General features: G+C 39.0%; 1 protein-coding gene across 4 annotated transcripts in view; it reads left to right on the top strand.

The window, feature by feature from the left end:
- The window catches only part of EGF (epidermal growth factor), a 105,175-nt gene that overhangs the window by 56,032 nt on the left and 22,010 nt on the right, over positions 1-27,133 (top strand). For all 4 annotated transcript variants that reach the window (XM_042935684.1, XM_042935685.1, XM_042935686.1 and 1 more), the window contains exons 12-20: positions 2,306-2,410; positions 3,901-4,124; positions 7,780-7,947; positions 8,848-9,000; positions 11,987-12,109; positions 16,994-17,110; positions 17,755-17,880; positions 22,196-22,318; positions 23,674-23,818. In XM_042935684.1, the coding sequence (XP_042791618.1) occupies positions 2,306-2,410; positions 3,901-4,124; positions 7,780-7,947; positions 8,848-9,000; positions 11,987-12,109; positions 16,994-17,110; positions 17,755-17,880; positions 22,196-22,318; positions 23,674-23,818 (1,284 nt within the window). The remainder of the gene's footprint in view (positions 1-2,305; positions 2,411-3,900; positions 4,125-7,779; positions 7,948-8,847; positions 9,001-11,986; positions 12,110-16,993; positions 17,111-17,754; positions 17,881-22,195; positions 22,319-23,673; positions 23,819-27,133) is intronic.

The raw sequence follows: 27,133 nt of genomic DNA, 5'->3' as shown, positions 1-27,133 counted from the left end.
TTATATTGGCTTAGGAAAAGACAGATTCAAATTATCATCTAAACATAGGCAGGAAGCTAATTGATCATTCCACTGGTAATGCTATTATTTAGCATTAAGGAATCCTAATTCTTGAAGTCAAATGCCCAGTAAAAAATGCATCAGGAAGGTAAAAATAACATGTTTGCTCTTTCTTCTGAGGTAAAAAACAACAACAACAACAAAAAAAACTACCATGAGGTATAAATCGCTCTTCCACGGTTCTGGATGGACAATCCTGTCAGGAAATAGGGTGGGTTTTGGAGGATCCCAGTGGCATTGAGACCCATTAGATAATGGATAAAAAGAGAGAGATGCTCCACTAGATAAAGGGTCATGCTCGAACTCCTTTGCACCCAAATGTCCGTGCTTGTCTTTACTTTCTCCTTACCAACACCAGAGTTAGAGATTTGCTTTCTGGCTGAATCAAATAGAAGTACATTATTGGGCGAACCCCTTAGGGAGCTTTGAAAGTAAATTGCAGGAGACCTGCCTAAGACAGATCCAGGGTCAGGAGCTTATGTCCGTCTTGATTCTCATCATTTCACTCCTGCTCAAAACAGTAAGAATTTAGAGATGATGTACCAGTGAGATCAGAACTGACAGTTTTATCTCCCCTGGTCACAAGGAAGTGGCCTCAGAATTCCTTCCCTCCCACCAAGGGACAGGCTCAGTGACAGTTGTGATTGAGTGAATTTGACACATTGAGTTCAAAAATACCTTCCACCCAGCAGTACCTTTCTGACAATCACTTCATCTGGGAATAGAATTATCTTTTAAAAGTGGCCCTGGAGTACACATCAGATTATCAGGGTCTTGAGTTGGTAGTTTGCAAAGTGTACTTGACCAGCACATGCCCTGAGCCAGTTTTAGCTCTGCCTCTCTCCTTCACATAACCTGCAAGGGGGAATATATGAAGCCCCTTCCCAACCGAGTGGCTAGAAAGTGCGCTCAAATAAACCACACAGAGATCTCCTTCGTGTTTAGCAGAACAAGGAAGAGAAAATAGTTCTTCCCTGTGTTTCTGGGTAGGCCTGTTTCATGCAGACATTGTCCACAAGAACAAGAGCTAGGCCTTTCCAGATGTTTGTTGAATGAATTAAAGATAATTATACTTCTCTAGTTTGCAGTAGGGAAAAGGCTGAGCAGACAGCATGTGGTGGGGAAGGGTGGTTCTTCTTGTCCCCTCTGCCTGTGGTCCTGCCTGCTCCTGGATGCTGCTGGGAAGCCCAGGTTAGTACACAGGGTGAAAGTGTGCTGCAATAAGGTGTCTGCCCTGAGTCTGGCGACTGCATTCTTTACATTCTCTGTACTATAATTCTCTCTCCCTCTCCTGCTGAACTCTAAGCTCTATGCGAACAAAGACAAGGTTTTGTTTACTATTGTCTCCAATGCTTAGGCCAATCCCTGACACACAGGAAGTGCTCAGTATTTATTTGACAATAAAGGTTTGTTTAAAAAATAAATGGAAAAATGAGGAGACAAGGATTTTTCTCCCCTGCCAGATTCCAAAGGGTTATTATTTTTTTAATGTAAAGAATACCAAATAATATTTCAGTACTCCCATTTGTCTTAGAATCATATGGAAGAAAATTAAGTCAACATTACTCTCTCCATGCTGTCCTTGTGCTGGCTGTCTCTGTGGCCCTTTGAGGCCTACTCTCTTTCCTGTGATCTGTGACCTGTCCTCTGGCTTTCATTGGGTTCAGCAGGAGCTGGCAGGCTGTGAAGAAAAGGGGTTGGTGGTATTTACATCCCTGGCTTTGTCCCTGCCAGCCTCCTGACACAGTCCCTCTTACCTTATCCTTTCACCGTGTATTTTAATTGCGTGGGATAAATAATGGGATGCTATTTAAAAGACTGTGTAAGAAAAGTAGAATTCATGGGTGTATGTCCTGACCTGTGTGTGTGTGTGTGTGTGTGTGTGTGTGTGCGCATGTACATGTGATGGAGGTAGTTTAGAATGCCTATTTTTGCATTTCAGTAAGTAACAGAGAAAAGGAGTATTTTTATTTAAAAAGTAAAGTTGATGTAGGGGTGCATGAGTGGCTCAGTTGGTTAAGCGTCCGACTCTTGATTTTGGCTCAGGTTGTGATCATGTGGTTTGTGGATTTGAGCCCCCGTGTCGGGCTCTGCACTGACAATGTGGAGCCGCTTCTGATTCTCTCTCTCCTTCTCTCTCTGCCCCTTCCCCACTCACGCTCACTTTCTCCCAAAATAAACAAACAAACTTAAAAAAAAAAGTAAAGTTGATGTAACAAGTTCCTTTTTATCACATACATTTTAGGAAATCTCTCATTGAAGGGAGTGATTTAAATGGAAAGCATCGTGAAATAATCATCAAGGAGGAGGTCTCTCAGCCACGAGGAATTGCTGTCCATCCAATGGCCAAGTAAGCATTTGTAAAAACAAGACACTTTCCCATAGAAGTCATAAGACAGTTCATGTTTGATATACTAGTGTCCAAAATTTGTCTTAAGACCTCAGGTGTTCAGTGGAATCAGAAATCAAGAAAATCCATGAAATTTGTTCAAATTTTCAGAAATGATATAGTTAGCATGACTTCCTCATCCTTTTAATGTCTTTTGACTTTCTATTCTTACATACAAACTTCATTATTCAGATAACCTTCATTTTTTTTTTTAACATTTATTTATTTTTGAGACAGAGAGAGAGAGAGCATGAACAGGGGAGGGTCAGAGAAAGAGGGAGACACAGAATGGGCAACAGTCTCCAGGCTCTGAGCTGTCAGCACAGAGCCCGACATGGGACTCGAACCCACGGACCGCGAGATCATGACCTGAGCCGAAGTCGGACGCTTAACCGACTGAGCCACCCAGGCGCCCCAAGATAACCTTCATTTTAAGCAAATTTAATTTTTTTTAAAAAAAGGAGTGGGCTGTAATTCATTAATCAATTAGACACAAGCCCATTTAAGTACTTTCTTTAAAAATCTACATTATTGATTTCCCAAGTGAAGGATAGTATTTAGATTGCATGGCTTATGAATTCTATTTAGAAAAATTATAACATGAGTTCAAATGATAGGTTATTCCTAGATTTAGACATGTGGAAATAGAAATTCTGAAAGATTAGAAGACTATATTGTTAATTGTGAATTAGCAACATATTGGTGACAGATGTTGGTTTAGGTTTAGAGAATTAAGGAGAATAATGGATTCCTTCCTACTTGTTAAAACAGAAGGATTAAAGACTAACCCTATTTTGTTTCTAATGAAAGTTTTACAGTGGTCTATGGGAAACAATATACTGGCAATAATTGATAATTGATTTGGAGCCAGCCATATGATTAAAAAAGTGGGACTATAACCACCTCCAACCTAACCAGTATAAAAGGCAATGAACCATATGACAAAAAGTGTGCCTCAGCATCTGATTTATGGAAGTTAAAACTGACCAAGTTAACTGAGTACATTGTATAAAATTAGGTAACAGATAAATATGCTATTCCCTTTATGTTGTAATTTAACATATATAGTTTTATATATGCATGGCAGAGGGACAGGCTAACAAGGTTTTATTTATTGCCTTTTGCAGCATAAAACACTAATTTAAGAATATGCTCTTGAACACACTTTCAATTAGTAATATAGTAAAATTTTTCAAACTAATAATTTCTTCTTTATCCAATGACCTAAACCTTAATTCAGCATTTCCTGTCCAAGATGCTCTACATGGAAAGATAATTTTTGCTATTGAGAATTATCTGTCTAATGTTCACTGCTATACTCTCTATGTTCCTTAGTGTACCACTTCAGCTTATTCTATTTAAAGTGATTTACATTGACATTTTCAGTGATGAAAGAATGAAAGATTTTTTTTCATGCAAATTTTATATGTTGTATGCTTTCTTGATTAAAGGCGATTATTCTGGACTGATATGGGGATTAATCCACGAATTGAAAGTTCTTCCCTTCAAGGCATTGGCCGACGGGTTATAGCTAGTTCTGATCTGGTCTGGCCCAGTGGAATAACGATTGATTACTTAACTGACAAATTGTATTGGTGTGATGCCAAGCAGTCTGTGATCGAAATGGCCAATCTGGATGGTTCAAAACGCCAAAGACTTGCCCAGAACGATGTAGGTGAGGTTTTGGGATGGGTGATTTCTTAATCTTGGCCTGAGTGTTAACGAGTGTTGATGAGTGTTAATGAGTGTGAAATACAAAATGGGTTTGGGGTGCCTGGGTGGCTCAGTCCGTTGAGTGTCTGACTCTTGATTTTGGCTCAGGCCGTGATCCCAGGGTCGTGAGATGGAGTCCTGCGTTGGGCTCCAATCTAAGTGGAACCTGCTTAAGATTCTCTTTCTCCTTCTTCTTCTCTCCCCTGCTTTCTCTCTCTCTCTCTCTTTCTCTCTCTCTCTCTCAAATAAAAACAAACAAACCCCACAAAATACGTTTACACACACACTCACCCCTAGGTGCCCTCCTCCTTCAGCCATATGATAAAAAAGGCATGGAGACAGACTGACAGACTTCTTGGGAGATTCCTGAGCTACAAAGATTACCTTCATATTGGAATACTGGATAAAACGTAGTGACGTATAATCATTTCCCTTTGCCAAGATTTCCCCAAATCAGAAGGAAAATACTAAAAATTTTAAGATCTCTGAAGAATAAGAACTTGGTTTGTTGTCATTTCTTATGTTTTAGACAATGTCATTTGTACAACTGTGATAGTATCACCTTTAGACACTAATGAATAAACATTTATATGCAAAGGATAATAAATATAGTTTCCAGATTTTGCATGGAGTGTTGTATATATTCATAAATATATTTAAAATGCTGTAGTCTATGCTAAATGTTGAAAGAGAAATACTGAATGTACCAGGAGCCATTGCATGTTCTTAAGCAGCAAGTGTATATGATAAGACTGGTACCTCAGCATAACCACTTAAGGAACAGTATTAGGGTTGGATTGAAATCCGAGGGAAGGAAATTAGTCAGGAGGCTACAGCAGTTGTCCGGTCAAGAGCTGATGAAAGCCTCGGATAGAACATTGCCATGTCAAAGTGGAGTGGAGGACTAGAGTATTTAAAAAATCATTGTGAATGAAAACCTGAGAGGATTTGGTAACAGACTGAATATTAAAATGAGAGCCAGGGAGATATTGAATATGCTTTGGAGATTTGGAAACTGGTCGGTTGAGAAGATGCAAAAATATGGTCTGTTTTATGAAGAATCTAACTAATAATCTGTATAAGGTATTGTTTTGTCCATTCTTTTTGATTTACAGGAAATGAATTTCTAGATTTGTATTATACAGTAAACAGATCATGATAAGTATAGTTAAACATTTTATATACTTACAAGATTCTTTAAAAATTAAAGGTACACTTTACAATAAGTTAAAAACTTATGTATGACCATAAACTATTTATCCATGCACTTAACAGATATTTATTGAATCATTTGATGGAAGTGGACATACAGTAGAGAGTAAAATGAATATGGTTCCTGTGAAGTCATAGAGTCTAGTTGGGGGGGGGGCGTATATTATTTAAAAAATACATCACCCAAATAAATGGGAAATTATAGCTTTGCTATATGAAAGTATAAAGGAATTTGAAAATTCCTATCCAGAATGTAAAGATACCATATGCTAAACCAAACGCATAACAGACATTTTGTGAATGATTTCTATTGCTGCTGTAATCTAATGACTATACAACTTCTTATTAAAAGCTGTTATCAAATATTTGATATGAAAATATCTAAATGACCATTTCCATCATTACAGTGCCATCTACTGGTATATAAGTGGTAACTTCTCAGCTGCTTAGCTCAGTATATTTAATGTAAAGATTGAAGGAATTCGTTCTGAATTTAACATTCAACTGTGGCTCTTCTATTAAAAAAATAAGGAAGGGGAGTCTGGGTGGCTCAGTCGGTTGAGCATCCAACTCTTGAATTCAGCTCTGGTGGTGATCTCACAGTTTCATAAGTTCAAGCCCCACGTTGGGCTCTGTGCTGACAGTGGAGCCTTCTTGAGTTCTCCCTCTTTCTCTACCCCTCCCCTGCACATACTCTCTCTCAAAATAAATAAATAAACTTTTTTAAAAAATAAAGAGGACTATGTCTAGTGTGAGGTATTTGTTCAAAAAAACCATAGCTAATTCTCATCAACTATACTTCAATATTAAAATTAAGAAAAGTAATTTTTTTCAAAAAGATTAAGAAAACATAGCTAATTCTGACACATGCTACATGTATGAACCCTGGGGACATTATGGTGAGTGAAATAAGCCAGTCACAAAAGACAAATACTGTATGATTGTATCTATTTGAGGTCTCTAGAATAGTCACATTCATAGAAGGAGAAAGTAGAATGGTGTTTTGCCAGGGACTAAGGAGAGTGGGAAATGGGAAGTTGTTGTTTAATGGATATAGAGTTTCAGTTTTGCAAGATAAAAAAGTTCTGGAAATCGGCTGCACAGCAAAGTGAATGTACGTAACACTACTGAAATGTGCACTTAGGTTAAGATGATATATTTTATGTTAGATGTTTTTACCATAACAAAGAAACCTTATAGCTATATAAAAGAATTTCCTTGATGGACTTCTAGCTTTAATTGGGGACGAAGAACTAGAAACTAAAATACATCTTAAAGACCCTGGTCAATAATGATGGATGGAGACTCATGGTCACCAGGACAAGTCATTTGAGTCTGCTGCCAGAAGAGGGAGACATTTATTCTAATACATTACATCCATTGCTTATTTGCAAAAATAAAACAAAACAAAAACAAAAACAAACAAACAAACAAAAATTGTCCCAGAAAATGTGACTGGACATGATTAAAGCTTCCCAATTTGGGGCTCCCTAGCTTAGCCTCTAACCACTTGAGATAGTGTATTACAACGTTTCTTTGCTTACTATAAATACTTGAATATCTTATCAGTTCTAGGAGCATGGCGAGGTGGTTTAATTGAGGTGGGGTCAGGGAACCCACTTAGGGGTTGATAGGAGCCATGAAAATGGAGGTAGTAGATAATAAATGACTTTTAAAAACTTTGGCTAAGAAGGGAAAGAAAAAGACAAAAAGATGCTAGAGGGGCCAAGGAGATGAGGATATTAATCGGCTAAGGGAAGGAAGCTAGTAGAGTGAAGAGAGTAAAGATGTAAAAGAAAGAGATAATTGACAGACAAATTTCAAGAGAAGGCAGAAAGAAAGAGACTAAGAGCACAGGTCATTGGACTAATATGGCATAACAAGAGATATAGGAAAGGAGGTAAGGGTCCAATGCAGCAAAATGTGTTGTTGGAAATGGGAATTGAAGGAGACAGCTATTCAATTACCTCAAACTGTTAAAGATCGTTGAAACAACCTATGACTTTAGTACTTATTATTGCCATTCAAAAGACAAGGAACCTAATGCAAAGAGAGGTAAAAATCACTTTCTGAAGCTTAGTCTGTACTGTCAGAATCACCAAGCATGGAAACATTCCCATCCTGGTCTTCTTCTTGATATTCTGTCAATCAACCCACATTCTCCCACTCCCCATATGATGCGCAACAGTGCTAGGACTTCCTAGCGCTGGGCTTGCATTGTAAGATGATGTTTGCTCATCATGTGGGTTCTTCTTGATGCAGGTGTAGTAGTGGCGTGTATCTTGCTTAGCAGCTATATTAAAGGAATGATTTGGTGTAGGAGTTGTGTATGTTGTAAGCCTTGTCCTTTTAAAAATAATCATGGCAGAGACAAGATGTATGTAATGGATTTAAACTGCTTCCAGGTCACCCTTTTGCTATAGCTGTGTTTGAGGATCACGTGTGGTTCTCTGATTGGACTATGCCATCGGTAATAAGGGTGAACAAGAGGACTGGCAAAAATAGGGTACGTCTCCGAGGCAGCATGCTGAAGCCTTCATCACTGGTTATAGTTCATCCATTGGCAAAACCAGGTACACGGGACATGTTACACAGTCTTTCTTTGGCTGGAATCTGCAACTATTTTAATTGTTTGATGGGAGAAGAGGAGGGTGATTCTCACTAATTCGGGTAGATGTTAAGATTTTGTAAGATGTGGAAGCACCTGGGTTGCTCAGTTGGTTGAGTGTCTGACTTTAGCTCAGGTCATGCTTTCACAGTTTGTGGGTTCGAGCCCTGCATCAGGCTCACTGCTGTCAGCTCAGAGCCTGGAGCCTGCTTCGGGTTTCATGTCTGCCTCTCTCTCTGCCCCTCTCCTGTTTGTGCTCTTTCTCTCTCTCTCAAAAAAAAAAAAAAAAAAAAAGATTCCGTAAGACGTGGATTGGGTTTAAACTAAGACAATCTGGTACTGAATTTGGGCTTTATCTCTCCAGTCTCATCTTTACCTCTCCTGGCCAGCTTTTATTAAATGTTCCTTTTCAAGGATGCTTGGGTTAAAGGCACTGAAAGGGAGGTCAGGGTTTGGGGGTGCAATTTAGACACCTGCAATGGAAGCTTCTATCTATACTGGGGCCTTTCCCCACCCCGTGAGAGTGCCAGTGAGTGAGCATTATCCAGTGTCCTATGTAACTTCCTTCTGAATTGCCCTTTGTCAGTTTGACTAGATTATGAGTCAGGAAATAAGGATCACATCTGCCTAAAGAGCTTCTTGAACAAAAGCACTGGCTATACTCAATAAATACTCATAAGGTAATAACATTCTGAGCTTATCTTAGAACTGGCTCCTTTAGGAGCTCTTCTGAAATAGCTCTTGATATAGGCTCCATTTAGATACACTAAGTTTCTCTCCCCAAAAACTGTACAATGTGATTTGTATCAATGGCACTCTTTTCATCTCCAAGCCCATCTGTGAATGTACCTCTTTTCCCCACAAGGATCAGATCCCTGCTTACACCAAAATGGAGGCTGTGAACATATTTGCAAAGAGAGGTTTGGATCTGCTCAGTGTTTGTGTCGTGAAGGTTTTGTGAAAGCCCCAGATGGGAAAATGTGTCTGGCTCTCAATGGCCATCAGATACCACCAGCAGGTAAGTTGATAAATATGTGGGTAAATTATTTTACTTTGGCTCAGGAATATAATTCTACATCAATCATATGCTTTTGCTGATTTTTAGTATTTTATATTATTAAAAGCTTCCCTGCTTTTAGGGATGCCAAGTTTGTTTTGTTTTGTTTTTCTTTCTATGAGTTTAGGCTCCTAATTTTTATTTTTTATTTTTAGGCTCCTTATTAAAGACTAAATTCAATTGACCTCCTCCAGTTGTAAAATTAACAAAAAAAGATAATATTCAAAATGTTAAGTTTCCAGCCCTCTGGTCCCGCATTTACGATGGAGTGGCCCAAACTTGGAAATAAATGTTAGCATTTTACCACCTCAGATAATGTTTAGAGACATTTTGGCCTCAGTTTTTAAAGGTAGTCCTATACAATCCTCCTTCCACATGGCTGGGCTTAATATGAAAAAACAAAGTCCTTTATAGTAAATAACTTTAGGATATTAAATAAGTGTAGGGAATCTAGCCTGAGAATGCTTGTGTTCCACATTTAAATAACTAATCATGTTTTTGAGGAAGAGGACAGAAGAGTAAATCAAATGTGATGTGTAACCAGTAGTGTGCTGATTTGCTTTCCTTGAATGTGTATGCAAATAATGAAGGAGAATTTGAATTCATCTCTTGAAGTTTTCATACCAAAGAGAATTTAAATTTTATTTACAAATTCTTTAATTCATTTATCTGGTAGGCAAGGTTTAAGTTACGTAGTAGATTAACAGCAAACAAATGGATTAATTATCCATGGACCAGAATTGGTTATTTTGGATTTTCAGAATTTTCTATTAATTGTTGCTGTAGCACAACAGTTCTCAATATTTTTGGTTTTATGACCCTTTACACTCTTAAACATGACTGAAAACTCCAAAGAGCTTTTGTTAATGTGGGTTAAATTTACCAATAGTTATGCTATTAGAATTAAAAATAAAACTAAAAAATATATCTATTAAAATTATAATATTTTATTATGTATGAACATGACATATTTTTAGGGAAATAAATGAAGTAACTATATTTTCTGGAACAAAAAAATGTAGGGAGAATAATAGCATTGTTTTACATTTATATCTTTAAAGTCTGGCTTCATATAGGGCAGCTGGATTCTCATATCTGCTTCTATGTTAAATTTGTTGTTGTGTTGTTTTGGTCAAAGCCTGTGAAGAAAACCTGACCTCACATAGACGTGGATTTGGAAAAGGGAGGATTGAAAATTTAATAGCCTTTCAGATGCCTTTTTTGTATTCTTTTGATAGTATATCAGAACTGGACAGGTGGTAGTTTCTTAAACCTTAGCCGCAATGTGGAATCGGAAGCCACATCAATAATCTTTTTGTCACCTGTTATTTTAAAATCCAGTGGGGTTTTTTTTGTTTTGTTTTCTTTTTGTTTTGTACTTTGAGTGGCTCTTTTACCAATGTGTGATTTTGTGGCATCATGTTGGTCATTTGAAAAAACTGGCTGGCCGAGTTGTTGCATATCTTCCAAGTGTCACACACACATCCAGTCACATTCACTAATTAATTACCATCAAACCCATTAGAAAAGCTCTTGAGTTTTGAGATTTTGTCAAGCTCAGCATAGTGGGAAAATTTTTCCAGAATTCTACTTTTCACTTGGAAGCTGAAGTTTTATCATTGGCAATAAGTACTGTCGATTGCTTTTCTTGAAACAACATACGCACTTCATTTTTGGAAGGTGCTTGCCAGATCTCCAAGTGTTAATAACATACTTTGTCAGTCTCCCAAGTAAAAATTATGTCCAATGAAAAAGAGGCTAGTTTCAACTTGCAGCTACACACGTGCTTTTCCTCCAGACGACTATCATCGCTTCAGTGTGTACACAGAGTGTTTTATATATACTTTCCATTTCATTATACAGAATATTAAAGAGCCAAGTATTCCATGGTTGAGATTTTAAAAAATTAATAATTCTTACTGTTTCATCATGGGTCTTTTTAAGTGAAACTGTGTGTGTGTGTGTGTGTGTCTGTGTGTGTGTGTCAATGTGTGCAGTGAAGACATGACTGTTAGTTGAGTTTTGTGCCATTGCCTTAATTCATACTAAGGCACCAGTAATTTTGTCTAATTGGTTTGCCCCATTAGTATCAAAGTCAACACAGGGAAAAAAGGCAAACAATATAACATGTATTTGTGAAAGTAGTTTTGACGTTAAGGACTCTGTGCAATGGGAACCCACTAGAGAACTAAGAGAACACACTAAGTGTTTTAGGGGATCAATTTCTCCCATGTACTGGGTTCCATGCCTATGTTAAATTATGACTTGTTTATACCCTTCCATGTTTCTTTTTTAAATTTTTTTTTAATGTTTAATTATTTTTGAGAGAGAGAGGGGGAGAGACAGAGGATGAGCCGGGAAGGGGTAGAGAGAGAGGGACACACAGAATCCAACGCAGGCTCCAGGCTCTGAGCTGTCAGCACAGAGCTTGACGTGGGGCGCGAACTCACAAACTGCAAGATCATGACCTGAGCCGAAGTCAGACGCTTAACTGACTGAGCCACCCAGGTGCCCCTTCATGTTTCTGAATACAGGTAAAATAAGGCTAAAGTAAGTATTGAAAGCAGCCTAAAGGAGAAAGACTATGTATGGAAGGCAGGTTGGGGAGATCATCGTATTAATTTGTCCTTATAGCAGGCTGTGATTGAGCTGATTATGTCCATTAGTATTTTAGTATTTTATGCATTGTTTTTGCCAGTACCTAAATTGGTCTTGTCTTTTTGCCCACTGTCTCTCCCTACCCTCAACCGTCAAGTGCACTGAGTGAAGCTGGGAGGGTGTGGTACAGCAGGTGAGGTTTTCTAAGTCACCAAGATACTGCTAGTTGAGTGCTCTTACTGTACAAGTAAGTCTGAAATTACAACCAACAAACATCTACAAATATAAGTTAAAATCAAAACTTTCTTGAATCATAAAAGGTAAATTAACTGTATCTTTTGACCTTCAGTAGGTAGTGAAGCAGATCTAAGTAACCAAGTAACGCCACTGGATGTCTTATCCAGGAATAGGGGATCTGAAGATAACAGTACAGAATCTCAACATATGCTAGTGGCTGAGATCATGGTGTCAGGTATGAATGATGAGTTCTCAACACAGCTTTGGTTCCAACAATTTCTATCCTTCTAATTAGAATCCTGAATTCGTTCTCTAACTTTGGCTAAATGTACACAAAACTAATGAAGCCAAACTTTGGACTCAAATTTTGGTCCTTCTTTTCTGAACCGTGTGCCTGAGGAAAATGGCTCCCTATTAGGACATGAACTTTACTCATCGAGAATCTTTGAACTGAAACTTCTTTGAAGAAATCTAACTTGGAAACAAAGGTGAAAAATAAGACAAAACAGATATGAGTGTATCCCTATCCATACCTAGTATTTTTTATCTTTTGCCCATCTAGCTATACTTCCGTTAGTGTGAAAAAGTAGATTGTAACTGATAAGCAAACGTAAGTTGGTTGCTTCAGCTGCTTCAAAGTTTACAAACGGCAAATATTTGAATTGTTTTCTTCTGTACTGCACGTTTATCACCAAAATACGAAATAATTTGTTCAGTATGTAACAAGTTTAGGGTGCCTCATTCTTTTATATTCTGTATTCTATTTACTCATGAGGTCAATGGTGTTTAAACTGGGCTTAGCTCAGCCCTAGAACTTTTGCAAACCCCACCCCTTCTTCACTCTGCTCTCTGCCCTGTAATCAGTGCAGCTCTACTTTGAAATGTTTTATTTATTTATATTTCTGGCTAAGATTTTATTTTATTTTATTTTTTTATTTATTAAAAAATTTTTTTTAGTGTTTATTTATTTTTGAGACAGAGAGAGACAGAGCATGACCGGGGGAGGGTCAGAGAGAGAGGGAGACACAGAATCTGAAACAGGCTCCAGGCTCTGAGCTGTCAGCACAGAGCCCGATGCGGGGCTTGAACTCACGAACTGTGAGATCATGACCTGAGCCGAAGTCGGATGCTTAACCGACTGAGCCACCCAGGCGCCCCAAGATTTTATTTTAATAAAGTATCTGTGGCGAAAAATAAGTTTGAAAGCTCCACATCAAGATCTTAGATACACTTAAAGCGCTCATCCAACTTTTGTGGCCTGCAGACTCCTTTGCCAGTGTACCAGAGCCTGGAGACCTCTTACCTCTCCCTATAAGAACTTATCAGTGTGATTTTTTTTTTTTTTTTTATAAAATGCAAACACAGAGGTGGATATTTTTGGTAATAATAACTTGTACAGAGGTTTAGAGTTTACCAGTTACTTTAACCTCTAATATGATTCTTATCACAACACATCACTTAACAGATTTGAAAACTGAAGCTAAGATATATTAATGTAATGAGTTTACCAAAGAGTTTTGAAAATTAGGACCAAATAATTAATTCATGTCAAGAAAAAAAGTCAGGAAAACATGGTCACATTAGGAATATTCCTCATTTAGTGACTATTTGCTACACACTGTGCTAAGCACTAGGGATACCATGATGAGCTGAAAATAGCCTTGACATCCAAGGTCATAGTCTGATGTGGAGGCAAACAAATGATAGAATAAAACAATATTAATAAATATTAGCAGTATAGAGAACCATTTCAAAGTTGCTAGGGCTCCCTAAAGGTTCATGGAGCGTATTTTGAAAGACTAATGTTTGGGAGATTCCAAGACCAAGATGAATGACAGATAGTAAATTAGACACACGGGTGGGATGGAGGGGAGGATGAGATGGCCAAAGATTGGAATACATAAACTATATAATATGCTGTGTCTGGCTTCATACCTGAGACTGTACTGTACCTTGTGCAGAATGGATGGAATTGATTGCCTTTGTGAAAACTACCTCCTCTTTCCATATCTAAACTGTGTTCTATTTTGTCTTAGTCTATAAAGTTTTAGTTCTACCTGTGTTAGGCTAAGGGTCATATTTATGTTTTGTAGTGAGATTTCATTTAAACAAAATATCTATGCCAAAAAGAGTTTGAAAATGGTATAAGAGATTTTAGGTTAGTATCAATATATTCTTATTCACCAAAGACACAGAGACTGGTATATAGCAAGTAGATCTGCATAGAAGATGGCAAAGAAATTCAATCATAAAAAAGTTTCATTGTCAGGTTTACAAAAATAACGAGTTCTTCTAAATTCATGAATAAAATTTAAAATTCTTAACATGGCCTGTTGGGCCCTGGATGAACCAGTCCTTACACACCTCAACAGCCTCAATGTGTGCCTTTCTAGCCTCGTCTTTTTTTTTTAATTTTTTAAATGTTTACTTATTTTTGAGAGAGAAACAGAACACAGCATGAATGGGGGGAGGGGCAAAGAGAGAGGGAGACACCAAATCTGAGGCAGGCTCCAGGCTCTGAGCTGTCAGCATAGAGCCCGACACTGGGCCCAAACTCACGGACTGTGAGGTCATAACCTGAGCCAAAGTCATACCTTATGAACAGAGCCACCCAGGCACCCCTGTCCTCAGCTTTCTATGGCCAGCTTCAGTTATACTGGCCTTGCCTATAACATACTGATGTTGTGTTCTCAGCCCACAGTATTCTTTCTATACCTTTTCAAGTCCTATGTATCCTTCAGATCTCTCAGAAAGCTTTTCTTAGTCTCCTAACCAGGTAAGATGAGAGTTATTTCAGCTCTCTTAGAATGTGGTATTGTTTCTTGAGAGTGCTTATCACACGTGTACCTCAATAATTAATTACACAAGAAAGCAGAACCCCTGTCTATATTCTCTATCACTGTATCTGTGGCTCTCTTTAGGATCTGGCATATAGTAGGGACTTTTAAATGAATTACTTTTATTAGTTTAATTAATAGTCCCAAGAGTCTTTTCTTTTTTAAAAATTATTTATTTATTTTGGAAGCGACAGAGACAGCATGAGCAGGGGAGAGGCAGAGAGTGAGGGAGAGGGAGAGAATCCCAAGCAGGCTCCGCACTGCCAGTGCAGAACCCAGTGCAGGGCTCGAGCCCATGAAACTGTGAGATCATGACCTGAGCTGAAACCAAGTGTCAGGCACTTAACCAACTGAGCCATGCACGTGCCCCATCAAGAGTCTTTTCTAATGTGATAAGGCTAATTCTGATTCAGACAGTCACAATATGCTTCTTCTTTGTTGTCCTTATTTACATATGTGTAGAATTTATTATTCTCAAGGCTTTTAAAAAAAAATCACGTTTTTTCAAGTTTGGGACACCTGGTGGCTCAGTCCATTAAGCACCCGACTCTTGATTTTGGCTCAGGTCATGATCTCATGATTCAAGAGACCAAGCCCTGTGTCAGGCTCTGCAATGGCAGCATGGAGCCTGCTTGGGATTCTCTCTCTCCCTCTCCCTCTGCACCACCCCCCCTTCTCGCTCTCTTTCTGTCTCAAAATAAATAAATAAACCTAAAAAAAAAAAGAAAAAGAACATGCTACTCTTGATCTTGGGGTCATGAGTTTGAGCCCCACATTGGGTGTAGAGCTAACTTAAATAAATAAACTTAGACAAAAATCACTTTTTTTTCCCCAAGTCCTTACAATAATCATGTGAAGTAGATTGGACAAAAAGTGTCACCTGTATTTTGGATATTTTGGAGAAGAGGAATGTGAAGCCTAGGCATTCCTTCCAGAGGAAGTTTGTGGCAGAAAAAACTTTGGTTATGGCCCATCCCCCTGCAACGGCACATCCATTGCTTTTCATTATGCAAAAGCTGCCTTGGGGTTTGCAAGTTACCAAATAAATCCTGAGCCATATTCTAATTTAAGGCAATTCTGCAAGTGATTTAAAATGTCTTGGGTAATTGGATACTGTCCACTATACACTGAACAGCCTTGTGACTTGAGCGCTAGTCTTCCAAATGCATGCCAAATCAAATATAATTGATTTAGTCTGAACTTATCCATCTTGAAGAGTCATGAGTGACAGGAGAGGACCAAGCAAGAATGAAGGGCATGTGTTCCCACAAGAGAAACCTCACTCAAATAGCTAAGCAAATCAAATGCAATTACCCAATGTCTACATTCACATGGAACCTGAATCCTACTTAGATCATTTAACTTTCTTTTATTTATGGGCAAATTTAGAGTGCTTCTTTTACCTCCTCAGTACTCAGATGAGCAAACTTACCAGTGAATAGAGAGATGATAGTTCATATCCTGCTGTGGTATGTCAGGGCCCCCCCAACTCCAAAAGAGAGGAGACATTTGGAGAATGATTATATACATGAGTAGTCAAAGGAAAAAAAAACACAAAACTTGCTCATGTTTATGGCTCAACATGTAGCTCCATCCCCTGGGGCATTTGCATTTCAATGGAGTATGAAATGAAATGATCCATTTACAGCATTTAGTTTGCATGGTTCATGACTTTTGTAAAAGTGCCTTGAAGTTTGCAAGTCACTGCATAAATCTTGTGACATACATTTCTCTTATATATGAAACATAATCTTAGTAAATTGACAATAAATCTTTCCATTGTATCTTGTGTTATTATAATAAATTGTTATTTATTGTTTCTCTGCCATGTTGGTACACAGATCTACTTGCTATATATTAGTCTGTGTCTCTTTGAGGGATAAGAATATATTGACCCCTATTGTATGTCATGATGGTTGGAAATTCTCAAATAAACAATACAACTTTTGAAACTTGAGTGCATTCACTCCTAGGAATGTTATGGTTCAGACTTGCAAATGGTTTTTAAAAAATGATAAACAAGTTCACACAGGGCTCTTTGAACACCAAATAGTTTTTTAAGACTAGAGACTTATTGAAAGCATGTAAATGGAAACATATGGCTGGTGGATCCTTTAATATAGATAAAGCTTATAGGTCAACAAATTGTTTCTATTTGGAGGTTAACTATCCCAGAACTCAGGAAAGGAAGTGCTGGAATGTTCTGTAGAACCCCAAACAGTCAAGTCCATTTTCCCCCCTGAGGTCTGCAAATAATCTGATGGGTTTCTCCCTGTTGGCAGATAATGACGACTGTGGTCCTATAAGATGTGGTACATGGGCTCAGTGTGTTTCAGAAGGAGAAAATGCCACATGTCAGTGTTTGAAAGGATTTACTGGCGATGGAAAACTATGTTCTGGTAAGAGCAAAGGCCAATACACATAATATCTGGAAAACAGTGAACCAGATAATACTGACTCAAAATCTCCAGAGGATTTATGTAATCAACAGGATTGAATAAGTTATTTGATATTAGCTAAAAAGATAATGGATAGTATATATAGAATATATGAAACACATGATATGTGGTTATATTTCAGTGAGTTTATATTAAAATTACATAATATATGCAGTTGACATTAAAGGAAAAAATATAATTAGCTTCAGAAACATGAATTTGAGTTCAAGTCAAATTTATGAAGTCAACAATTCCAATGACAACACAACTTTCTCCCCTAAAAGCTGAGGTTTTGCTGGATAGGTTTCTATTTTATATTGATAGCCTTGAAATTTTAAGTTAGTGACTACTGTAAAAATCTCAGTTCTCATGGTCTGAAACTCTGGCACAATGTGATGTATATACACATACTTAGCTAATCAGACACCTGAGAAATCTGTAGAAACGGATTCAGAAGGCAACTTTACAACCAAGATGCAGAGTCTGCATTACGTTTGCAAATAGCATCTGCAAGCGGCTGAAAGATCGTATTTGAACTTACGTTTCTTTTTTCCTATGACTCTCATTTGTGTACATATTTCACTAGTTGGTCATGTTGCCCACAGATATAAATGAGTGTGGGACAAGCACCAGCATTTGCCCTCCCACCTCCTCCAAGTGCATCAACACTGAAGGCGGCTATGTTTGCCAGTGCTCAGAAGGCTACCGGGGAGATGGGATTCACTGTCTTGGTAAGAGAGCATGTGTGCCAAGGGAGGAGGGTGGAGGCAGGCCTCAGAGAATCATGAAACACGGTGGGTGTGGTGGGTCAGGAGAAGACAGGCTATAATTTAGGTGCCACGCATGTTAGGACTGAAAGAGAAGTTGCGTGATGTTCAAACTGACATATCTCAGTTCTTGATGAATAGTCAGGTTTGTGCCCTTGTGCTATGACTGCAGTCGTCAGCTTCAAGACCCCGAAGAGGTGGTTTGCCGCTCTGCCTTTCTTTCTCTGGGATTTGAGTGACCCCCGTGCCTCACCCACACTCTATACCTCGAGCCATCCTCGGGGGAATTGTACAGCATTTTCACTGTCATTGAATTTGGCAGTTGAACTGTGGTGAACTGCAAAGCTGCTGTAGGTCTGTTGGAAGTGACTGCTATGTGCATGAAAGAAAGGAAAAATGGTTCTATGAAGGGGTTCATCAGGTGTCTCTTGATAAGTTTCAAAGATGAGAGATTCAAGGGGCACCTGGGTGGCTCAGTCAGTTCAGTGTCGGACTTTGGCTTGAGGTTTGTGGGTTTGAGCCCCACCTTGGGCTCTGTGCTAATGGCTTTGTGCTGACAGCTCAGAGCCTGGAGCCTGCTTTGGATTCTGTGTCTCCCTCTCTCTCTGCCCCTCCCCTGCTCACACTCTGTCTCTGTCTCTGTCAAAAATAAATAAACATTAAAAAAAAAAAAGATTGGAGATTCAAGTCACTGACATTTGGATACAAGTAAAGCATGATTAAAACCTCTTTTCATAATTACCATCCTCTGCCAAGATCTGGGTGTGGCTTTTGGGTTGGGAGTTCACTTAGTGGATGTCTGCCATCATTCCAGGTGTCAGTAGCATAGTAGTCTGCACAAGTGGGGACATGCCTGAAGCCATCATGGCCCAGTGAAGTGGTTATCTGAAGTTTAACAGGGCTTTAACATGTCTCTTTCAGTATTTTCTTTTCCTTCTGAAAACATACAAATCTTTTCACGGTGAGGGGCAGATGACCCGATAAGAAACTAAAATGCTATTGCTTTCTCCCACATGTTGAGGTTGAAGATGAAATCAGTCATAACTACCAGTTTTCTGGATCTGGTTGGTTTAAATCAGACCTTTATCAGATTAGTTTTGTGGAGCCCACAGTCATTTGTAAATGCTCTTTTAAGCACATATTTGGCTGTCAGTCAGGAAAATGTCACTGCTCTAATTAAGCAGGCTCATAGATAATTTAGACAAACAGGCTTTATATTTAATTTGCTTTGAAGAGAAAAGAAGGTATACTTTCTTGGATGTTTAAACTCATTGTAGTCTGGATTCTCACTGTGTCACTAACCTACCTCCTTCCAGTAGTGAGCACACAACAGGGCATCATGGCCCAGACTACCCGGATGGCATGGAATCCTCAGGCCACATGGAAGAATGGGCCTATTCTTGTTCTCTGTGTGTGTGTCATTCTCCCTCTCTGTCTCCCTCCCCCCCTCCCTCTCCCCCTCTCTCTGACTCTCTCTCCCTCCCCCTTCTTTCCTTCCTTCCTCTCCGTATATATGTAGATATAGTGCTTTAAACCATGCCTGGCACATAAGTGCCATTGTTGTTGTTATTATTCTTAAGAGTGGTTGTATTTTTTGGCCAAGACTATATCTTTGTTTTTGCTTCTTAGAAAAGCTTTCTCTGACTCTCAAGATAATAGTTCATAGAAATTATAAATCATAAGTAAGTAAAAAAAAAAGACTCAATTTGAGCCATCAGGATAGCAGTTCAATGTGACATATATTCATTTAGCTCTTATTAGTGGAAAGACACAGCAGTAGGACCTGTGAGGAAGACCAGAATGCTGGAGGTAGAGCCTGTTTGCGAGAAGAGCAGGATCTAGAAGAAATGGAGCTAATAATAAATAGAGAAGAAGGGTGTGCATCATGGGAGAAGTAAAAACTACAGTGAAAATTCACAACTGGGAGAATATCTGTGTGAGGTATTAGGAAAGACTTCATGAAAGAAATATCACTATGGATGGACCTTGTGGCATGAGGAATTTTTATTTATTTATTTTAAGGGGGTGGGGAGAGGCAGAGGGAAAGAGAGGGGTGGGGGGAGAGAATCCCACACAGGCTCTGCACTATCAGTGCAGAGCCTGACGTGGGGCTTGGACCCAGGAACTGTGGGATCATTACCTGATCTGAAATCAAGAGTCAGATGCTTAGCCAACTGAGCCACCCCGGCACCTCAAGAGTAAATTTTTATTAGAAATGTGAAGGAAGGGGGGAATTCCAGGCATAAACATATTACAGGTCTATTTGGGAGGTAGAGAATAGCCCAACTGATCCCTAAGCATAGTGGGTGTGAGAGAAACAGACTGAAGCTGGCAAGGTGATGTCTTAGTCTGCTCAGGCCTTCATAACAAAATACAGCATCGACTGGATGGCTTAAACAACAGAAATGTATTTTCTCACAGTTCCGGAGCCTAGACATTTGAGGTCAATGTGCTGGCTGATTCAATTCCTGGTGGCAGCTCTTCTGGGCTTGCAGACCACAGCCTTCTTATTGCATACTCACATGCCTTCCTGCTGTCATTGGGGGGGGGGGGGGTGAGGTGGGGTGGGGGGTGGGGCATGTGGTGTCTCTTCCTTTGCTTTTTTTAAATTAAAAAAAATTGTTTTAATGTTTATTTTTGAGAGAGATAGAGAGAGGGAGAGACAGAGCACAAGCAGGGGACAGGCAGAGAGAGCCAGAGACACAGAATCTGAAGCTCCAGGCTCTGAGCTGTCAGCCCAGAGCCTGATGCGGGGCTTGAACTCAGGAGCGGTGAGATCATTCTCTCTCTTTTCTTATAAGAACTTCAATTCTGTTGGATTAGGGCCTCACTCTTATGACCTCATTTAACTTTAATTACTGCCTTAAAGTCCCCATCTCTATACATAGTCACATTGGGGGTTAGAACTTCAACATGTGGATCTCGAGGGAGATTCAATACAGTTCATAACAAGTGGGTTGGGTTACATATGTAGGAGACTAGAAGCTGAGCATCAGTCATTGGGGTTTTACTTCTCTAGACCAGCACCATCCAACAGAAGTGTAATGTAAGTTACATATATGACTTTAATTTTGCTAATAGCCACGTTACAAAAAGTACGAAGAGACAGGTCAGATTAATTTTAGATTTTATTCAATCCAATATGTCAAAGGTATTAATATGTTAATATGCAATCAATATAAAAGTTATTGAGAGATTTCACATTTTTGCTTCATGTTGGTACTAAGTCTTCAAATCTGGGAAGTGTTTTACACTTACAGCATGTCAGTGTAGACTGGCTGCCATTTCAGATGCTCATACACACACATGGCAGTGGCGGCCACCTTGGGCAGCTCAGCTCTGGGCATCAGGGAGCCACCGGCAGCATTTGAGGCAAGCGGTGTACTGATGGGCAATGTGCTTTAGGAACAGTAATCTGGCACTGGTGTTTAGGAGTAGAGTGGGGGAGAGATGGGATGCAGGGAACGGAGAAAGGCCGTTCTATTAGTAATGCAAAGTTGAAGAGAGGAAGGATCTAGATGTCAGGGGGGTGGTAATTGAGAAAGAAAATGATGGTAGTTGGGAAAGAAAGGGATGAGTTAGCTTATATTTATGTAGAAAAAATGCAGAAGTGTTTTATTTGACATAACATGTATGTCAATGACTGGAGGTCTATTTGCAAAAGTAAAGAATGAATTTTTAGGATTTGATTTTCTAAATGTTTGCCTAGAGATAGTTTACCAATCTCCAGCCTCCCCACTGAGCTGCTGTTGGGATGTCTCCTTTATCCCAAGCAGTAGGAAAACATCCAGCCATATTTCAGGGGTTTAGAACACCTGAATGGGCAGGCAGCTGAGGGACTCCATTCATCTTTGTGTCCAATATTCATGATATAATTTTTAAATTTTTTAAATGTTTATTTATTTTTGAGAGAGAAAGAGAGAGAGAGAGACAGAGTGTGAGCAGGGAAGGGGGACAGAAAGAGAGGGAGATGCAGAATCTGAAGCAGGCTCCAGGCTCTGAGCTGTCAGCACAGGGCCCGACGCGGGGCTCGACCCACGAACTGTGAGATCACGACCTGAGCCGAGGTCGGACGCTTAACCGGCTGAGCCACCCAGGTGCCCCAGGATATAATTTTTTAATCAAAATATGCAAAGGCTCCGAAAGCATGCAGCATGACAAAAGTTGAATATGTTCCCCTCCCAGAATGTTGGCTCTTCCAATAGTATAACCCTTTTTCCTCCTCTGCAGCTCACTTTTCTCCTCCCTACTTCCTTTTTTTTTTTTTTTTTTCTGGCAGATATTGATGAGTGCCAGTTGGGCATACACACCTGTGGGGAAAATGCCACCTGTACAAATACAGAGGGAAACTACACCTGCATGTGTGCCGGCACCCTGTCTGAACCTGGACAGATATGTCCTGGTAGGTTGGTGGGTGGTCTAAATCCAAGGAAGGGGCTTAATTTTGGAAAATTCTGTACCCCAAAGTATTTGCCCTAGAGATTCTGGAAAATCATTGGATTCAATTGGCTGGTGAGTTTACTTTCCTGATTCGGTTGATACTAAGCTTGAGAATGTGAAATAGTCCAAATTTTCTTAATTTAATAGCATCTGGAATAAATTCTGTTTTTATCACTACAATTCAATAAAGGTGAGAATACAGATGGTTTTCTTTAACTATGTGACTAATGTCTTAATTTGTAATGTTGATTTCTGGGACTGCTGGAAAAACTTCGCAGGTCAAAGCAGGCCAGGAAGGACATCTAGACCCTTAGCATTTTGAATCACTCTTAAAGATTTTAAAATATTACCTTAAAAATTAGTATTTCTTGATCTGAATTAGAACTTCATCTCTTTTTTTTTCCTTTTTAAATGTTAATGGTTGACTTCTGCTTCCTCAAGCATCTCTCCAACAGGCAGTATGTTCTCACCATCCCCACAAGGGAGCTGCCTTCACCCCAACCTTGGAAACCAGGATCAGGGACTCTTCCCCCACCACTGCCAGCAATTCACCTGTCTCAGCTCTGAAAACACCCCAAGAAGGGAAATTTCTGCACTTACCCAGATCTTTTTTTTTTAACACATTATTTTTCTCAAATAATTTGCTCTTCTTAAAACTATTGAAGGACTACTAATATTTATATAGTCGGCTACACATCCTAATGTTTTCCTTTTAATGAGCAGAGAATCGTTCAATAAAAGGAATTTTTACCACTTTGACATTCCCTCTCTTATGGTAACATTTCTTTTCTGTCAAAGTTGGTAGTCTTGTCTTTGAGGGTTCCCCTGAAAGTTGAATTATTTTTAGAAGAAAGCATTGCATGGGAGAAATTTTTGAGGCTTTCAGGGTATTGGGGGTAATAGATTGTATACTGGTGGGTGATTGATGAGCCATAAAAAGATCTGTTGTTGTTCAGTAAGACCCTCTTAAAGCTATCTGTCATTTTACACAGTTAGTGTGTGTTTGTGGATGACAGATGCACTTTTATAATGAGACCAGTGACTTGGGATTCATGGAATTATTTAGAATTGACCAATCTCTTACTTGCTTCCATTATGCTTTCTGTCAGATAATACTGAACCCAAAGAAAGAATGGCTGACTTCATGGTGAATGACATGAAGTCTGGTTGGGAAAGTGAAACTAGAGTCACTTGTGACGATTCTTGTCCCTAAAGGACACTGTATCACAAGTTGTTCACAGAGACTAATTCCTGATATTAAGACCGGAAAGATCTAATCACTTCAGAAAGTAAGAGTAATGTCTTTGATTCTTGTAGACTCTACTCCTCCTTCTGTTCTCATGGAGGATGGCCGCTATTCTGTGAGAAACAGTTACCAGGAATGCCCCCCATCCTATGACGGGTACTGCCTCTATAACGGTGTGTGTATGTATATTGAAGCAGTGGACAGATACGCATGCAAGTAAGTCGAGCTATCTTTGTGGTGGCACAGAGATATGATATTGTAGTCTGTAACTTTTAGCTAATTGATAAGATTTGTGTCAAGGAGAGTTTTCTATAAGTAGGTTTTTGCTAGGTAGAAATATATAAATACACACATAGAAATTGTGTTTGCGTACACGCTGCACCCTCCCTACACATCACCCTGCCCACCGCCAAGCTGCCAACAGTAAATATACACTTAAAGAATTGGTGATTTTCCCTTTTACTTAACTTGATGTTACTAATGGTACAGTCTGGGGCATAACCCTCTCGTTCTGGCTGAAAACTTGGGTTTGTGAAAGAATCCCTTAAAACTTTTGATTTATTTTCTGCCACATATATGGAGAACACCCACAATGCGTTTCTGAATTTACAAAACTATTGTATATTCACATTGAACTTCTTGCCTTCAGTGTTCAAAACTAGCAAAGAAATTATCTTTCTTCATTTTCTAATAGTTGGTGTTTACATTTTTTGTGGTTTAGTAACAAGTGTTGGAAGCGGCACCTGCTGCCCCTTGCTCCTTTTTTGTCCCCATGACAGGTTCACGGTGGACACGGTCAACTGAAAAGCAGGTCTGAGGGTGACCTGATACCATAGGTCCCTCTACCAAACTTACTCAGAAAACATTTCCATTGGAGCTTTTGAGAAAACCACACTCACAGTATCTAGTTCCGCATCAAATTTTACTCTTAATGGGTCTTATATTTTGCAGTCAATCAGGGGGAACTGATAGGTACTGAAAAATAAATAGGTCTCCTATGGCTAGACACCTGACTCATTGATGATTTTCTCTGTGCCTGAGGAAGACGTGATAAAATATTCTGATCCTCATGAATACATGCTATAAGCTTAAAGGTTTTTATTATTTTATGAATAGTAATCAGCAGAAGCATAGTCTAAATTGTTAGAAGAACAAGTTATATCATGTGACAAAGTGAACGGTCTTGCATTATAAATTGTGTCAGCTAGACAAAAATAATGAAAAATGCTCATGAATATAGTGAAAATGACTCAATTCTCATAGAATTCTACCTTCATATTCATATTTTTATGTTTATTTATTTTGAGAGAGAGAGAGCATGCAAGCAAGTGGGGGAGGATCAGAGAGAGAGAGAAAGAGAGAGAGAGAGAGAGAGAGAAAGGGAGAGGGAAAGAGATCAGACTCCCAAGCAGGCTCCACACTTAAGTGTTGAGGCGGATACGGGCTCCAACCCACGAACTGTGAGATCATGATCTGAGCCAAGATCAAGAGTCAGAAGCTTAACCAACTGAGCCACCCAGGTGCCTTTTCATATTCATATTTGCATGTTGTAATTTTCTAAAATAAATCCAATGTTCACAGTAGTTATCCTTGATTTTTGTTAATAAGAATCATTTTTTTTTTACTTGTTCATAATTTCTTGTTATCCAAAATAATGAAATTACGGAGATAAATTTATTAGGTCACGGTTTGTTTTTCTCTATGATACTTTACTTTTAGATTATAAAAGACATTACAATAATGTGAAAGGTATTTCACAATTACGTATTGCATTTAGTACATTATTTTCATTTGACCCAATAGCATCAATTCATTAAATGATTAATCAACTCTTTAGTATGCTGCTTTTCTTTCTGTCATTAAATCCTGATGAAAGTATCTTATTCCCTGATAGTGTTTTAAACATGGGTTGCTACAAAATGACAATTAAACTAGAGATAACACTCACATTTGAGGACCTTTAATCAAAAGCAATATTTAAAATATCACCAGAGTTCCCATTAATCTAGATCACAACTTTGTTTTTGAATTCTACATTTGATAAAAGTGTGGTTTAATCAAACATTGAACCTTTTCCTCCTTTTGCCCTGCTGATCTCACCTTGTATTTTTAAAAATTCTACAATAACACATCTCTAGAAGTGTGCACCAGTCTAACTTTTATTAGAAACACTGCATGGGCATCATTCTGCAGAATGTTCTTAACACTGTGAGCAGGTTTAGAAAGGGCTGTTCTACTGTCCTTGCTCGCAGGTGATGGAAACTCCCCTCAATACAGAGATCCCCTAGTTCCCTGGGGGTGCAGAGGATGTGAGAACTGATGTCTCCACACCCCATGTCTTCCTCAAAGATTCCCTGGTGTGGAGAGTCTCAGAAGACCAAGCCTCCTGAGCTAAGTGGAGGTCCTCGTTTACTCTGTATTGGCTTTGAACCACCCCACATCCTTCTGGCCAGGTCTTCTCAAGATCAAGATCCCCCAACTCCAGTGCTGTGAAATGTTTCATGAAAAAAAGTTGTGTGGTCAAGTCAGTTTGGGAAATGCTACACACTCTAGCCCTCAGTTCTTGATCATATTACACCACAATGTGAAAAAGTCTTGTGAACCTTTTTTCAGTCCAGAATTTCTTAAAATTATTTAAACAAATGAACTCAGGTTCAAATTTATTTGAATAAATAAACCCAGGAATCTTTTGCTTGGTTTAACAGGGCTAGTTAATAACCCAAAGAACTAGTAGTGGGTGGCTCATCCATGTGAAATGCTAACTGACTGCTCTGGGCCTCATACAGCCCAGAAAGGCGTCGATATTACAGCTTGCCTTGGCTCCCCAGCACTCTTGCCCATGTGATTGGCATATTCCTTGAGACCCTAAAATCTCTGAGGTTAATATCCAACAGTTTAAAAGAGGCTGTTAGGCATTGGTAGTAAAGGACTATAACCAAAGATAGCTAGAGTTAAAACAGTATCCAGGAAAGCATGGAGTAATTTGATGGTCCTTTATACTTACTACACTCAGATCCTATCCTCTCTTTCATGGTCCATTCTAGAAGAATAGCTTCTCTCTCTCTCTCTCTCTCTCTTTTTTTAAAATTTTTTAATTTTTTTAAGGTTTATTCATTTTTCAGAAGAAGAGCATGGGGGGGGGGAGGGGCAGAGAGAGAGGGAGACACAGAAACTGAAGCAGGCTCCAGGCTCTGAGCTGTCAACACAGAGCACAACACAAGCCTTGAACTCACAAAGTGTGAGATCATGACGTGAGCCAAAGTCAGATGCGTAACCAACTGAACCACCCAGGTGCCTCTAGAAGACTAGCTTTTCAGAGGTGCAGACAGCTCAAAAAACCTTTTTGGGAGTAGCCCAATGCAGCAGAACACTGGCTCTGACATCAGAAAACCATTTAGATCAAACTTGCCATTCACTGGCTAAAATAAAAAAGACAGAAAGTAACAAATATTGGCAAGGATGTGGAGAAAGAGAAGCTCTCATACAGTGTTGGTGGAAATATAAATTGGTACAGCCACTGTGGAAAACTGT

Source organism: Panthera leo, chromosome B1 (assembly GCF_018350215.1).
Source record: "Panthera leo isolate Ple1 chromosome B1, P.leo_Ple1_pat1.1, whole genome shotgun sequence".
Taxonomy (NCBI): domain Eukaryota; kingdom Metazoa; phylum Chordata; class Mammalia; order Carnivora; family Felidae; genus Panthera; species Panthera leo.
This window is presented reverse-complemented; position numbering and strand designations above follow the sequence as displayed.